At 41.9% G+C, this 17,414-nt stretch overlaps 1 protein-coding gene and 1 long non-coding RNA gene across 2 annotated transcripts; one reads left to right on the top strand and one right to left on the bottom strand.

The window, feature by feature from the left end:
- Positions 1-1,658: 1,658 nt before the first annotated feature.
- On the top strand, positions 1,659-11,991 carry LOC137094860 (phospholipase A2 inhibitor and Ly6/PLAUR domain-containing protein-like). The gene is made up of 5 exons (XM_067460778.1): positions 1,659-1,791; positions 4,805-4,927; positions 5,880-6,029; positions 8,818-8,961; positions 11,720-11,991. The coding sequence occupies exons 1-5, from the start codon at positions 1,743-1,745 to the stop codon at positions 11,989-11,991; spliced, it is 738 nt and encodes a 245-aa protein (XP_067316879.1). The 5' UTR covers positions 1,659-1,742.
- A 1,686-nt stretch (positions 11,992-13,677) lies between these two features.
- Positions 13,678-15,426, bottom strand: LOC132780174 (uncharacterized). Its single transcript, XR_009631885.2, has 2 exons — positions 15,026-15,426; positions 13,678-13,923 (listed from the first exon to the last, which is right to left on the bottom strand). It is a non-coding gene; the product is annotated as an uncharacterized lncRNA (long non-coding RNA).
- Positions 15,427-17,414: the final 1,988 nt, after the last annotated feature.

The following is a 17,414-nucleotide window of genomic DNA, read 5'->3' as shown; positions in this document are numbered from 1 at the left end:
TCTATTTCAGACCATTTCCCATGCCTTGCCCCTTTCCTCTTCCAAATGGCTCCAGCTTCAAATAGACAAATAACAGTTCTCATCTTTTCCCACCACAAGATAGACTCCATCCACCTCTGACATCACAAGTAGTCCCCAGCCCAGTGACTAAGATCCTAGCTCAACCATTTTTGAGCCAGTCAGGGGAGAAAGTGGGTCTTCTGAATGACTGCCTAAGGGGATAAAATGCTTTGCGCTGCATTGTATTTTATGTTGGTTCTTTGGAACAATTATACAGTTCTAATATCCATCTGGCCAGATGAATAAAACTTCTGTTAATGCCTTCAAACTCAGTCATGTTTTTCCTGGCTTTTAAGGTAGCATGATGTGCAATGCCAGTGGTTCTCAACCTCCCTAATGCCACGACCCCTTAATACCCTTCCTCATGTTATGGTGACCCCCAACAATAAAATTAGTTTCATTGCTACTTTATAACTGTCATTTTACTGCTGTTATGAATAGTAATGTAAATATCTGATATGCAGGATGTATTTTCATACACTGGACCAAATTTGGCACAAAGACCCAATACACCCAAATTTTAATACTGGTGGGATTGGGAGAGGGTATTGATGTTGTCCTGTGGGAGTTGTAGTTGCTGGGATTTATAGTTAACCTACAATCAAAGAGTATTCTGACCTCCACCAGTGATGAAATTGAACCAGACTTGGCACACAGGACTCCCATGATCAACAGAAAATACTGGAAAGGTTTGGTGGGCATTGATCTTGAGTTTTGGGAGTTGTAGTTCACCTACATCCAAAGAGCATTGTGGACACAAACAATGATGGATTTGGACCAAACTTGGCACGAATTCTCAATATGCCCAAATGTGAACACTGGTGGAGTTTGGGGAAAATAGACCTTGCCATTTGGGAGTTGTAGTTGCTGGGATTTATAGTTCACCTACAATCAAAGAGCATTCTGAACCCTGCCAACGACTTAATTGGGCCAAACTTTCCACACAGAACCTCCATGACCAAGAGAAAATACTGTGTTTTCTTGTAGTCTTTGGTGACCCCTCTGACACCCCCTTGCAACCCCTCTAGGGGTCCCGAGGTTGAGAAACACTGTGCCATGCAATGGACTTACATTGCCCCCTCTTATGGTAGAGAGCTGATTTCAATAACAGTGTGACATTACTTAGTTTCCAAGATTCAATGGAATCTGATGCGTTCAGAGTATTGGGCACATATTTGTTCAAAGCTTACTGGCAACTTTCTGCTCTGGCATCACAAGGCATTAATCCGAAAGAATCTTTGCAAACCTTGCAAGTGATAAATGAGAAGCAACAATAATTCCTTAATAAGATTTGCTTTACTGGAAGTATGTTTGCTATCTGGCACATCACTCAGCAAAACCACTTTATGATCCCAATCAATACTTGGATGGCTTTCTTTGTAATGCCTAGGCTTGGTTCCATCAGCTAAAATGGTAGGCTACACTCATTTTTCAATTAGATCTACTTTGGAAAATTGCTATATCATCATCACTTGGCTTTAATCCTTTGGACAAAAAGGGGAGGCAAGAAGGGCAGGTCCAAGGGTGTGGACTCTTGAATAATTCCTCCTTATTTGGGGAAATGTTTGGTTGCTTTCTCTGTAAAGGAACTGCTGCCATATCAGTGATAGCAATGTGGCTGCAGACAAGATTCTTCCCAGACAAGATAATTTGCATTGTGGTGCCCGGTAATATCTGGTGCCATGGAGACCCTTTTCACAATCAGCCTGCTTGCTGTGTTCATAGCTACAGGTTAGTACCTTATCATGGGATCAGAGTAATTTCTGAGTCCTGGCTTGCACATTTTCAGTTGTCCTTGGGGAATGAATTGCATCCACAGACAAACTTACCTTTTTTTGCTTTGGAGGTGGTTGTTATAGGTTTCCAAGGAAAGCTTGCTCCTTTCTGGAGGCTTTTAAACAGGGGCCATCTGTCAGGGGTGCTTTGATTGTGCTTTTCCAGCATGGCAGGATATGAGACGGCCCAAGTCATCTCTTCCAATTCTATTATTCTATCATTCTAGGTGTAAAAGGGACTTCAGCAGCTATGACAAACACATTGAGATGGGAAGCAGATTGAAGTAGTTTGCCTATAGATAGAGAGGGAGGGTGAGGCTAATCTTGGGGATTATTTTGAATGGCTTGGAAGGCTTGGTTGTTTGCTTTCTTTTTTAGAACATCATCTGACAAATCCAAGACAACAGTGCTGCTGCATTCCATATTTACAACCCAGCCTAAATGTTATCTGGAATTATGTATGGTTCTATTTCTCTCTGATTTTTTGCCATCATGGCAGCTTTGAGTACCACCAAAACTATCGAGGTATCTCCCTTCTAATCACCACTAGGAAAATCCTCGCAAGAATCCTTGCAAACTGCCTTCTACCCCTCACATAAGACACCCTCCCAGAATGGCTTCCGCCCCTCCAGAGGAACAGTGGACATGATCTTCACTGCACGACAGCTCCAAGAAAAATGCAGGGAACAAAATCACCCACTATCCATGGCATTCATTGACCTTGCAAAGGCATTCGACACAGTGAATCGCAGCATTCTCTGGACCATCCTCCAGAAAATCGGGTACCCTGACAAATTTGTGAACATCCTGCGGCTCCTCCATGATGAGATGATGGCAACAGTCTTGGACAGCAGTGGCTCCCAAAGTGACCCAAAGTGACCCATTTAAGGTGGAATCAGGTGTCAAACAACGATGTGTTATTCCCCCAACTTTATTCTCCATCTTCATCACTATGATACTTCATCTTGTTGATGGAAAGTGGAAATCATCTATCGGACAGATGGCAAGCTATTTAACCTCAGCAGACTGAAAGCCAAAACCAAGGTTACAACAACATCTGTTATAGAACTCCAATATGCTGATGACAACATCATCTGTGTGCATTCAGAAGAAGACCTACAAGCCACTCTAAACACCTTCGAAGAAGCATATGAGAAGCTCGGCCTGTCATTGAACATTGAGAAAAACAAAGTCCTCTTCCAGCAGTCACCAGCCAATCCCTCTCCAATGCCAGAGATACAGCTTAATGGTTGAACATTAGAAAATGTTGACCATTTCCGCTACCTTGGCAGTCACTTCTCTACCCAAGTCAACATCAACACCAAAATACAACACCGCCTGAGCTCTGCGAGTGCAGCATTTTTCTGAATGAAGCAGAGAGTGTTTGAGGACCAGGACATCCATAGGGATACCAAGGTGCTTGTCTATAAAGCTATTGTCCTCCCAACCCTGCTATATGCCTGTGAAACGTGGACTGTCTACAGACGTCACAAGCAACTTCTGGAATGACTCCATCAGCACTGCCTCCAGAAAATCCCGCAAATCTCTTGGGAAGACAAGCAGACAAATGTCAGCATGCTGGAAGAAGCATGATCCTCCGCCATCAACTCCGCTGGACCGGCCATGTTGTCTGGATGCCTGACCACCGTCTCCCAAAGCAGTTGCTCTACTCTGAACTCAAGAATGGAAAATGAAATGTTGGCAGGCAGGAAAAGAGATTTAAAGCTCAAAGAGATTTAAGAGATTTAAAGAGATTTAAAGCTCAAAGCCAACCTTTAAAACTCTGTCATAGACACTGAGAACTGGGAAGCTCTGGCCTGTGAGCGCTCCAGCTGGAGGCCAGTTGTGACCAGCAGTGCTGCAGAATTTGAAGAGGCACGAATGGAGGGCGAAAGAGAGAAACGTGCCAAGAGAAAGGCGCACCAAGCCAACCCCGCCTTCCACCTGGAAACCAATGCCCTCACTGAGGGAGAACATGTAGATCATGAATAGGGCTCCATAGTCACCTAAGGACCCACCCTGGAAGATTATCCTACTCAGACAATGAGGGATCACCTAAGTAAGTAAGTAAGTAAGTAAGTAAGTAAGAGTACCACCAACTTCTTGAGACCTTTGAGATCCTTGGGGAGCCAGCATTGTTTATGTCAATTTGCTTCAATAGATAATTCTTACGGAGTTCTCATCCCAGCTAGAGAGGGAGGGAAAGTAAACCTGTGTGTTGATGCTTTCATTCAAGTAACAAACTGAACATTTGCAGTATGAATAAGTTTAGGATTTCTATTTTCATGCTGCGGCTCCTCCCTGGACATTGTATTTTTGGAATGGGCACCTGTGGGCCCATATTTTGATCTAGTTTCCATCAGCCCTTCCCAGCTTGGCTGGTAGTAAAGGATTCTGAAAGTTGCAGTCCAAAATATTAGGAAGGCCAAAGGTGCCCCATATTTACTACATACTATTCCTCCTACTCTTTCCTTATTTTCCACTCTCCCCCTCTCAATGGTAGTCTTTGGGTACTAAGCACGCTCCCATCTCTGTGGTTTGTTATTATTCTAGTGCTTGTTTTGCACCAGGCTTAGTGATATTCCAGTTCCCTAAATCCAGGTAAGCATAAGTCAGTATAATGTGCACGTTTTTGCATTGTGAAAAATATGCATCTTAATTATTTCATTATTTTTTCTACCATTATGATGTTTAGGTATTTTTCATGTACCATTTAGGAGTGTGGGAAACAATTTTGCTATGCATGCTAAAATTCCCTTTCTAGGCTATTCAGGTCCAGGAAAGAGATTTTTCAAACCAAGAAGAAAACTGGAAATGAGATAACAGCAACTTCCATGGACATAAGACACCCAAGCTGTGGAGCAAAAAAGTGTCATTTTTTTCCTTTTAAGAATTAAAAGCCAAGCATAATCTTGAGAAAAATAACAGGAAGAATCTATCTGCCTTACATTTCTGCTTCCTGTTTACAGGATTTTCTCTGCAATGTGAGATATGTGGCATCAGAAGCACATGTAATGGAGCTATGAGGACTTGTCACTTTAAGCATGACAAATGTAGCATCACTCTCTTGGAAAGCAGTGGCAACAAGTATAGTAAATGGCTGGCAATTTTATTCGCTTTAAAGGTAAAGGTAAAAGTTTCCCCAGACATTAAGTCTAGTGGTGTCCAACTCTGGGGGATAGTGCTCATCTCCATTTCTAAGCTGAAGAGCAGGCGTTGTCCGTAGACACCTCCAAGGTCATGTGACCAGCATGACTGCATGGAGTACCGTTACCTTTCCGCAGAAGCGGTAGCTATTGATCTACTCACATTTGCATGTTTTCGAACTGCTAGGTTGGCAGAAGATGGGCCTAACAGTGGGAGCTCACCCTGCTCCCCGGATACGAACCACCAACCTTTTGGTCAGCAAGCTCAGCAGCTCAGCAGTTTAACCTGCTGCACTACCAGGGAGCCATTTTATTCACTTTGTATTTTGTAAATCGGTTTCCCAAAACATATACATTTCTTCTGGCACTGGACTTTCTGAGCCTTGTTTCAATATAAAATAAATAAATTTTGATTAATAACACTTTATTTGTAACCTGCCCTATTTTCCTGAGGGGACTCAGAATAGTTTGTCAGGGTTTTATCTATAAGTATGAGAAAAGAAATATAGTTTCCAATTGACTCAGTTAAGGAAAACCATAGCGTCACCATCAAATGAAGTGTTCCAATATGTTGTTTACACTTCCAATGTACATTTGAAACAGTTTTATTAATTATAGTCAATTTTCTAGAGTTATATATCATTGGTACATCCTCTGCTACAAAAAATTCTTAAGATTATAACGTATAGCAGATTTCAACACCTTTTGACGACATCTTTCTCAGTTGTTCCATCTGTAGGTCAAATTAAAAAAAAATTGAGTCAATTTCTTGATACAAGTTTTATACCAAATTTTTCATACCAGATTTTACCAAGTGTATACGTTTTATTAAATGCATGTCCATCATCGGTATATAATTGTAACTCAAAACATCTTTTCTGTTTTTCTAACCCTATAGCTAACAATGTCCAGAGAATGATCAAGAATTGCATCAACTCCAGTTTTTGTGATGTTGACCTCGGGATTATAAACATGGGCCAGGCAGGATTGATACAGTCCAACAGTACCTGCTGCATAGAAGATGACTGCAAGAGGATCTCTCCCACATGTAGGTTACTGCTGTATGTATTCCTCTTTCCTTTGAACATCCTGTTTTGGAATTTAGGCAAATCTCACACGATTCTTCTAGTAGTTCAGTATGAGAATATGAATTGCTGATGAACTTTGCTGATCCAAATCCTGGATCTGAATTCGGACTGTGGTGTGAAAAGCTTTGGACTTCTGTTTTGTAATTTGGAGATTCATATGATTCATTAGTATCAATCTCCAAATTACTAATCAGAAAAGGATCCCTCCAAAACATTATGAATTGAAACAAAAGCCTCTGATACTTTTAGAGAGATTCACAAAGATTTGTTGTTTGAAACCTTTCCCCCCCTTATTTAACATATTCTGTTTGTAATTCTCTGGGATGGGATGGGGCTGGGGCTGATGTGTCTGACAAGGGCAGTTGCAGGCTATTTTTTCCTTGTCATCCAATCAGAAGAAGAAGGGCAGTTCTCCCCTCATTGTCTCTTTGTGGTATTTGCAGGAGAGAGAGAAGGACTTGTGTTGGAGCTCCATTCTCTTTCTGTGTGTTTTTTCAAACTTAAACTTAAATCAGAACTGGCCTCCCCCGAATCTTGATGAATTGAAGTGGGGGCTATCTGAATCTCCAAAACAAATTACTAAGCAGGTTTCAGCCATTTTGCACACCTCTAATTCTAACCTTCCCCTGTGTTTTTTTCTTAATTTGGGGTACAACCACAATAAGCCTCTTACCCTGGGTTAAATTACAGTATTTATTTATTTATTTGTAATATTTATATGCTGCCCTTCTCCCCCCCGAAGGGGACTCAAAGCGGCTTACAAGACACACACACACACATACACAAAATATATATTAAATTATTAGCATAGTACAACATCAGTATTATATATTACTATATTGTACTATATCATTATATTGTAATATTATTAGTAATATTAAATGTAATATAAATATATAATTATAATTATGATATTGTTTTATTAGTAGTAGTATTAGTATTATATTGTATTACATTACAATATTATAAATATTATATTATATTATATTATATTATTAGTAAAGCACAGGAGACAAGATGGAACTGTCTTCTGCCCCCCTCTCTCTTCACTCTGGCCAGAGCTGCAGTGGGTGCCAGAGGCTCCCAACTGATGATATAGGCAGGAGACAAGATGGAACTGTCTTCTGCCCCCCCCCCTTCACTCTGGCCAGAGCAGCAGTGAGTGCCGGAGGGGGGGAGGGCCCCCAACTGATGATATAGGCAGGCGACAAGATGGAACTGTCTTCTGCCCCTCTCTCTCTTCACTCTGGCCAGAGCAGCAGTTGGTGCTGGGGGGCGGGGGCTTCCAACTGATTATATAGGCAGGAGACAAGATGGAACTGTCTTCTGCCCCCCTCTCTCTTCACTCTGGCCAGAGCTGCAGTGGGTGCCGGGGGCTCCCAACTGATGATATAGGCAGGAGACAAGATGGAACTGTCTTCTGCCCCCCCCCCCCTTCACTCTGGCCAGAGCAGCAGTGAGTGCCGGAGGGGGGGAGGGCCCCCAACTGATGATATAGGCAGGAGACAAGATGGAACTGTCTTCTGCCCCCCTCTCTCTTCACTCTGGCCAGAGCAGCAGTTGGTGCCGGGCGGGGGGGACGGGGGACTCCCAACTGATTATATAGGCAGGAGACAAGATGGAATGGAACTGTCTTCTGCCCCTCTCTCTCTTCACTCTGGCCAGAGCAGCAGTGAGTGCCGGGGGGGGGGGGGGGGGCAACTGATGATATAGGCAGGAGACAAGATGGAACTGTCTTCTGCCCCTCTCTCTCTTCACTCTGGCCAGAGCAGCAGTTGGTGCTGGGGGGGGGGGCGGGGGCTTCCAACTGATGATATAGGCAGGAGACAAGATGGAACTGTCTTCTGCCCCCTTCTCTCTTCACTCTGGCCAGAGCAGCAGTTGGTGCCGGGCGGGGGGGGGGGGGGGGGACGGGGGACTCCCAACTGATTATATAGGCAGGAGACAAGATGGAATGGAACTGTCTTCTGCCCCTCTCTCTCTTCACTCTGGCCAGAGCAGCAGTGAGTGCCGGGGGGGGGGGGGGGCAACTGATGATATAGGCAGGAGACAAGATGGAACTGTCTTCTTCCCCTCTCTCTCTTCACTCTGGCCAGAGCAGCAGTTTGTGCCAGGTTGGGGGGAGGGGGGCTCCCAACTGATGATGTAGGCAGGAGACAAGATGGAACTGTCTTCTGCCCCCCCCCCCCCCCACACTCTTTCTGAATGTATTCTTTGTACTCTCACAGGCAAATGCAACTCTACACTGCATTATTTGGCAGTGTAGAAGTACCCTAAGTCAGAGGATTCCAAACATTATTTTCTGTATAAAGGCATACTGTTCATGTGGGTGCTGGATCACTCGACTGCCCACCATTGTGCAATGAATGCTCTCATGTTGTAAGATTGTTGCAGCTTCTATGTGAATATGGATATTGTGAAATTTATTTTATTTATTGTGTCAGGGGCATTGTGAAATGACTTAGTTCAAAAACAGAAGTCCCAAGCAGGATGTCAGTCTATGTCTTCATAAGATGAGATTGGAACAAGCAATAACAAAGTGGGGGCTTCCTAATGGAAGTGAAGCAAACTCTAAACTTCAAGAAGTATCAGAAATGGTGGATGGCTCCAAGCCTGGTTCAGGAGGTTTTCTGGACAAAATGTATCTGTGCTTACTTGCTAAGAGGTTGGCAGAAATGGATGATGCTGATCCATGTTTGTTGATAAAAGCCTTTCCGACCTTTCAGACTCTTCACTTTTTCCTCACAGTGTCAGGGAGAAACACCACATCCAATGGAAAGGTATGCCCAGCTTGCTTTGCTATGGAGAAACACTGCAAAGAAGACAATGTCTATTGTGCAGGAGATGAGTTCTATTGCATTGAAGGAACTGGAACTGGGATTGCACAAACTGGTAACTAAATTCTTCTGTACTCCTGATGTCCCTGTCCAAGTTTACAACTTCATCAATACACTTGCATGATTATCCAGATTGCACCTATGATCTGCCTCTGACCGTAATCCGCTCCTGTTGTTATTTCCACACCAAGTACAAACTAGTGTTTCTAACATGAAAAAATTGCATTTGTGAGTGAAAAGAAGAAAATGGAAGCAGAAAACATAAAATGGCCCACATGAAACTAAGAGAGTTGGGGTGGGGAGGGGTAAAAAAAGTGGTGTGGTGATAAAAGTGGAGCTATGTGGCCTTATAGCAGTGTTTTTCAAACTTCCTAATGCTGCAACCCCTTAATACAGTTCCTCGTGTTGTGGTGACCCCCAACCATAACATTATTTTTGTTGCTATTTCATAGCTGAAACTTTGCTACTCTTATGAATCGTAATATAAATATCTGATATTGAGGATGTATTTTCATTCACTGGACCAAATTTGGCATAAATACCCGATAAGCCCAAATTTGTATACTGGTGTGGTTGGGATGGGGGGCTTTCATTTTGTCATTTGGTAGTTGTAGTTGCTGGAATTTATAGTTCTGCTACAATCAAAGAGCATTCTGAACTCCATCAATGATGGAATTGAACCAAACTTGGCACACAGAACTCCCATAACCAACAGAAAATACTGGAAGGGTTTGGTGGGCATTGACCTTGAGTTTTGGAGTTGTGGTTCACCTACATTCAGAGAGCACAGTGGACTCAAACAATGATAGATCTGGACCAAACTTGGCACAAATACTCAATATTCCCAAATGTGAACACTGGTGGAGTTTGGGGAAAATAGATTTTGACATTTGGGAGTCGTAATTGCAGGGATTTATAGTTCACCTACAATCAAAGAGCATTCTGAACTTCACCAATGATAGAATTGGGCCAAACTTTCCACAGAGAACCCCATACATTGAAGAGACTCACTGATGGGAGCCTTCCTCCAACCTCACACGCTCTACCTTGCCCACACGTGCAAATCATGCTGCCATGCGCCAAGCACACCTGCTCTCCCCTCCCCACTTGGAGTCTCCGAAACAGCCCTCCCCTTGCTGAGAGGCTGGCCAATCACAGGGGAGGAGGTCTTTTGGTGGGAGGATTCGCAGCCTGTTTCCAAAAAGGAAGAGAAAGTCAGGTGGAGAGATCTTCCACCTTTTCTGCCAAAGGGCTTCCCAAGACCATCAGAAATATGTTTTGTGGTCTTTGGTGACCCCTCTGAAATTCCCTCATGTGTCCCCCCTCAGGGTCCCGACCTCAGATTGCTGCCTTATAGGTTCTTCAGGGATCCTAAATAAGGACCTTTTGTCTTCCATAGCAACATCTCCTGCCTAATCTCCTCCTTGTTCATCTTTGATATTAGCCATCTCTATCTTCAACCCTACATTCAATGTCAGGATGCAATTGAACCCATTTAGGGAATCGGGTTCATGATTAGGATTAAATCACTAACTCTCTGAGAGAAATGAAGATAGGTGGGTTAGTATTTATTTATTTATTTATTTCAAACATTTTTACCCCACCCTTCTCAACACCTGGGAGGACTGAGGGTGGCTTACAATTGGCAATAATTCAATGCCGCATCATAAAATACAGAATAACAAATATAACAATTAAACATGAACATTAATAAATAAAGATTAAAACAGTATACTTACACTCTGATTAGCTATTGCCCATCTGATGGCTGTTTAGCTAGCCATCTACTAATGATTACTCCGCTTAACTTATCTAAATCCTCTTCCATGCCATACTCAAACATTATCAATTGTCCTTTAACCTGATTGCCTGAAGGCCTGGTCCCACAGCCATGTTTTAACCTTTTTTCTAAAGGTGAGGAGGAATGACAATGACCTAATTTCCTCGGGGAGCAAATTCCACAGTGGAGGGCCACCACTGAGAAGGCCCTGTCCCTCATCCCCGCCAAGCGTGTGGACATGTGAAAAAAATAAAAAAATGGAAAGGGATACATAAAATAATAATAAAGATACTGGACTTGGAAATAGAAATGAAAGCCAAATACTATCTCCTTGGAATACTAGACTTTGAACTTGAGGAAAATAAAGATAAGTTATTTTTCCACATGACGACAGCAGCGAGAATTATACTGGCAAGGAAATGGAATAATAAAGAACTACCAACAACAGAGGAATGGATAATTAAGATTTTAGACATAATTAACATGGATTCTCTAACATGGTACTTAGAAAACAAACAGACATCAGGCATGGCCAGGATAGATTGGTCTCCAATCAAAAAATACTTCAAGATCAACTAGATTCAGACATACGAGAACTAAGGATCAGGAAATAATAATGCTAACAATGTTTTTTTTTTGGCGCAAAATTATCAAGTAAGATCAATAACTCTTCCCAGACCCATTCCCTAACCCTCACATTCCCCCCACTCTCCACTTTTCCTCGCACTCCCTCCCCACCCTCCCTGAACTCTTCCCCTTCCCCAACCCCTCCCCAATCCCTTATACCCGGTTTTATGTATAATTAAACCCAAGTTTAAGTTTCTTGTAACTTGAATCTTGAAATACCCTGAATAAAAATTACAAAAAAAGAGAGAGAGACAAAGGCGGGGCCGAGAGCAGGGCCTCCCCACACGATCTTAAGCTCCGAGGTGGGATGTAGAAGGAGATACGTTCAGACAGGTACGCTGGACCGGAGCCATATAGTAGACAAGGGGTTGATATTGATGAAGATTTTGTCATAATTTTTGTGCAGGAGAAGGAACCTCAGCCCCAAATTTCATACTTAAAGGCTGTGCCACTGAAGGTGCGTGTGAAGATCTTCGGGGAGCATCCCTCATTCTGCCCTGGAGCGTAAAAGAATCACTGTACCACTGTGTGACTGCCCTTGAGGCAAGTGGCATCCTTGAACCACAGTATGAGGCAGCTGAGAAAACATCAAAGAATGCAGAAAATGCTGGAGTAGCTACCATCATTACAGAACTTTTTGTAATTGTCATCCCAATCCTGGCTATGCATCTTCTATAATTTCATCCTTGATGTTGCAGTATTCTCAAAGCCTGCTTCAGGTATTCTGGGCTAAAGAAGAATGAGCATGCTAGTCACAACCTCCCATAGTAATTTCTCTTGCTTTCCTTGCATGCAGAGAATCTGCTCCATACACAGAAGCATTTAACACGATGCAGAAACATGATTTTGTCCTTGTATTCAAGACAGAGGATATCATAGTTTTTTAGACTGGCAGGTGCCTTTTTCCAAAGGTGTAATAGCAGTCACGTTTAGATGCTAAAAGTATTTGGCATCAAACTGCATAGACTGTAGATCCAAAATGGAATTACAAATGATATTATAAGTTTCCTTGTTGGCTTTGCTGTGCCATACCAACATGACTACTTCTTTCCCTTCACCCGATGAATACAGCTGCAATCCTCAAAAAAATATCCCATGTAAAATGTTTTAGCCTTTAACTTACTATGGAGTTATTTGTACTTTCACTTAGAACAGTGTTTCGCAACCATCCTAATGTCACGACCCCTTAATACAGTTCCTCATGTTGGGGTGACCCCCAACCATAAAATTATTTTCATTGCTACTTCATAACTGAAATTTTGCTACTGTTATGAATCATAATGTCAATATCTGATATGCAGGATGTATTTTCATTCACTGGACACCAAATTTGGCACAAATACCCGATACATCCAAATTTGAATACTGGTGGGGTTTGGGGGTGTGTGATTTTGTTATTTGAGAGTTGTAGTTGCTGGGATTTATAGTTCAGCTAGTCAAAGAGCATTCTGAACTCCAGCAACAATGGAATTGAACCAAACTTGGCACACAGAACTACCAACAGAAAATATGGCAAGGTTTTGGTGGGCACTGACCTTGAGTTTTGGAGTTTTAGTTCACTTACATCGAAAAAACACTGTGGACACAAACAATGATGGATCTGGACCAGCCTTGGCATGAATAAACAATATGCCCAAATGTGAACACTGGTGGGGTTTGGGGCAAACAGACCTTGACATTTGGAAGTTGTAGTTGCAGAGATTTATAGTTCACCTACAATCAAAGAGCCCCTTGAACCCCACCAATGATAGAATTTGGCCAAACTTCCCACACAGAACTCCCATGACTAACAGAAAATACTGGGGGATTTGTGAGGAATTGACAGTGATTTAGGGAAGATGTAGTTCACCCACCTCTGCAGAGCACTTATTTATTTATTTATTTATTTATTTATTTATTTATTTACTATATTTATATACCGCCCCTCCCAGCCTGCAGGTGACTCAGGGAGGTTTACAGTCAACATTAGAGACTTAAAATACAATTAAAAGTTAACTTAAATATAAAACCAGGTAAAACAATATCAGTAAAAACTTGTATCACTTTGAATCTCCTAGTTAAAAGCATTATCCAATAGCGTCGTCCAGTCGTTCCATTTCTTTTTCTCTATGTCTGTCATATTTCATCTGTAAATGCCTGCTCAAAAAGCCAAGTTTTGGCTTTCTTTCAGAATGTTAAGAGGGAAGGAACCAATCTAATATCCCTAGGGAGGGCGTTCATAGTCAAGGGGTTGCCACTGAGAAGGCCCTGTTTCTCATCCCCGCCATACATATTGTGACGAAGGCGGGATTGAGAGCAGGGCCTTCCCAGACGATCTTAAAGTCCTGGAGGGTTCATAAGGGAAGATGCTTTCAGACAGGTAAGTTGGGCCAGAACCATTTATTTATTTATTGGACTAGTCATATGACCATTTCAAAATACAACACGAATAAAATACAAAGCAAAAAGGAGAGGACAGCAGCTGACCTTCTATTTACAGTCAGAGTCTTATTGTCTTGGTTCTTCTTTCAGGAAATGTGCTCTTTCTTGATAGCTTTCAGAATAAAAAGTCTTACTCTGATTATGGTGGATCTTTTTTGTCCTTGCAAGTGGAATGCCAGAAGATCATTTCTGTTGGGGGATCTGCACTTGGATAATATTGGATGTAAATATCTGTATCGCAGTTCAGCATATGTTGGGCAGTCAATTAAGAAATGTTCAATATCTTCCACTGTTTGTTCTCCCCATACACAGAATCTCTCACTTCTTGGGATGTTACAGTACTTATATTATGCATTGTCTTAGGCACTTTGTGTTGTATGTAAGCTGCCCCGAGTCCCTTCAGAGAGATGGAGGCAGGGTACAAGAATAAAGTTATTATAATATTATTATGTGTTTTCTGATGGTCTTTTGGCAACTCTTCTGACACCCCCCTCATGACCCCCATAAGGATCCCGACCCCCAGGTTGAGAAACATGCTACTTTTTAGAAGTTCTGTGAAATATTATAATAGGAAATAAACTATCCAATATTTTTCCTCTGTATAATGCAAATTATAGTGAGGAAGAGATAGGATGAGATATATTTTAAGGTTTTGATGGAGAAGTGCAACAGACCTTTATTATATGGTTACATTTCAGATGCTGATATGACATTATTAGGCACTGTATGGCACCTCTCTGATATAGGCTTTAAAATGATTCCTTCATTTACGAAATCTATTATGGAGACAGCTTGCCACCTTCTGACAAGGAAGTGTAATACACAGATGATGTAATCATACAGAGAAATACACAAAGTATAGGGATATTGTTAAGTGGAGAACAGATATAGAGAAACAGTTGCTCATTTCTTGGTCCCAGCAAAATGAAACCTGAAATTATCAGAACAATATTGACATGGGCTTTCATCTCCATCTCCATTCTTAACATTGTAATTGAATGCACACTAAAGCCATTGTCACACATTACTGACTCAAAAAGATAACATGTATGTAAATGGGGATTTATGCAATCTTATGCAACTCTTCCCAATTAAAAAATTCCAGAGAACGCAAAAGCTTACTCCTTGAATTTTTCTGACATTTTGGTTGGTCTTCGTAAAGAAACTAGTTGTAATTGTGTTACTCATGCACACACAAAACTCTATATGAAAATATGACTTCTTGAATAGCCATCCCATTTCAAAACCAGAGTAATTTCTCTTTGGATGATGAAAGTAATGAAATGGTTACCTTTTTGGCTCAGTCCAGAATGGAAAGACGAGCTGTTCTCCAGCTACATCCCTTTTCCTTACTCCCTCGACCTTCTTTATGATCAAAATGCCACCTTAAAAGCCAAGTGCCAGAAGAAGGAGACAAAGAAACAGATCAAAAACTTAGGTTTTGAAAAAAGTGCTTGCTCTCAGAGAAAAGAAGCAAAAGCAGTAGGCATCTTTCAAGTAGCATCTCTCCCCAAGACCTTCTTTCTATTCTGATCTTGCAACCAGCTTCCAACGCAGCTTCCATGAGTAAAATCTACAGTTTGCACAGTAAGGGCTTTTCCGGCGTTCTTTTCCAATGACTGTTTCTCTGTCTCAATATAGTAAAGGATTTCAGGCAAGAGAAAGAGGGGAAAGGAGGAGGGTCTGTCTGTGAGAAAGAGGGGAGGGGAAAGAATGGAAACAATCATTGGACAAGTATTTCAGCAGAGTATGGGAATCCATTCCCCCTCCTCCTTTCCCTCTCCACCTCCTCTCCCACCCTATGATGCCTCACATTTCTTCAGCTTATATGGAAAAGAATAGACTCTCTTTTCAAATCAGCAACAAATAATTAGTTAAAGCACAGATTCCCAAATGAACAGTAAGATCCATGAATACCAGCATAGTTCAGGTTTACTGTTAGGATTGGTACAAAATCATAATGTTGATGAATCTTTGAGTTTCACAGAAGGCTTCTTAAGGATGGACAGTGCAATATTTCAGGGACTGAGGGGGAAGAAGAAAAGTCTAAAAGCCTGGTTGCATGGAATAGCCATTCTACCTCATCGCAAAAGGTTAAAATCAGTGGCATATGCCAGTTTGGCTCAGGTCACCCACCTTCCAAGAAGCAACACTGGCGGGGCTCTGTGGGTGAAGTAAGGTGGAACTGGTGCATGCCGCCACCAAGGCAACACAGGAGGCTTCTCATGTTGCCAACACAGGAGGCTTCTCATGATGCTTCTCTCCATGGGATCGCCCTTTACTGGAGCCGGGTGATGCGAGGCATGGGACAACGGGTTCCCCACACCCATCAAAGATGCATAACGACTCTGGCAGCCATGTGACAAGATTGATTGTTTCTGTAAATGGGCCGACATTACATGATGGAGGTTGCAGTGAAGAAAATAGTTGACGGGGCACATAATTGCTCTGACAAGTCTCCATGTTATTTGTTTGTTTATTTATTTATTTACAATATTTCTATCCCACCTTTCTCGAACCTGAAGGTGACTCAAGACAGCTTACAACTCAGCAGCCATTCAATACTATAACAATATACAATTAAAACATTTAAAACAAATTTGTAACATCCATACAATAAAACCATTAAAAACATATAAAACCAATGCCTTCATTGTTAATCTTGTTGTCCAAAAACTTTGTCTGAGCTGTTCCACAATTAAGTATCACATAGTTCCGTGTTTGTCTATTGCACTGCGTTTCCAAAGGCTTTTTCGAAAAGCCAGATTTTTACTTTTTTCTGGAAAGTCAGGAGGGAGGGAGCTGGCTGGTCTAATATCCCTAGGGAGGATATTAGACCAGCTGAGGGGCCATCACTGAGGGGCCACCACTGAGAAGGCCCTGTCTCTTGTCCTTGCCAGATGCACCTGCGAAGAAGGTGGGACTGAGAACAGGGCCTCCCCCCGATCTTAAGCTCCTAGATGGTTCATAGGGAGAAATAAGTTCAGACAGGTAAGCTGGGCCAGAACTGTTTAGGGCTTTATAGGCTAAAGCCAGTACTTTGAATTGTGCCCGGTAGCTGGCAGGCAGTGAAGAAATATTCTTTCTTCTTGTTTGCTGTGCATAAAATATAGTTTTCTATGCAAGTAATTCAGATATTAATTTTGTATAAAATAGGAAAAGCAAACAGCTGGAAATACTATTTCTATGTAGAAACATCATATCCTGCATAACACTGTTGCTTCCATGTGAACATTTTGTGCAAAATCTTTCCTCAAATGAGCATATTCTTATCAATCTGGGAACCACTGCTCTAGAGTATATTGTGAATGAAAGGGAGGAATTCAATGGTATTTGGTCTAATCCAGTGGTTCTCAACATGTGAGTCCCCAGATGTTTTGGCTTTCAACTCTCAGAAATCCTGAGAGCTGGTAAACTGGCTGGGATTTCTCGGAGTTATAGGCCAAAACACCTGGGGACACATAGGTTGAGAACCCCTGGTCTAATCTGTGGTTTCAATTGACTATGGTCCAGCTGGGAATTGATCACTGTGGTTACAGGGATCTTAATGTATTAGACCTTACTTCTATATATGCAAAAACATTTCTAGGTTTTATTGCTAACTAGAATTTTCAGCATATCTGAAGTAATTCAAATTTATGTTCACTGTCCATATTGAGTGGAGGACTAGGAAAACTATA

Source organism: Anolis sagrei, chromosome X, assembly GCF_037176765.1.
Source record: "Anolis sagrei isolate rAnoSag1 chromosome X, rAnoSag1.mat, whole genome shotgun sequence".
In the NCBI taxonomy this organism is placed as follows: Eukaryota; Metazoa; Chordata; class Lepidosauria; order Squamata; family Dactyloidae; genus Anolis; species Anolis sagrei.
Note: the sequence above shows the minus strand (reverse complement) of the source record. Positions and strands in the feature narration are given on the sequence as shown.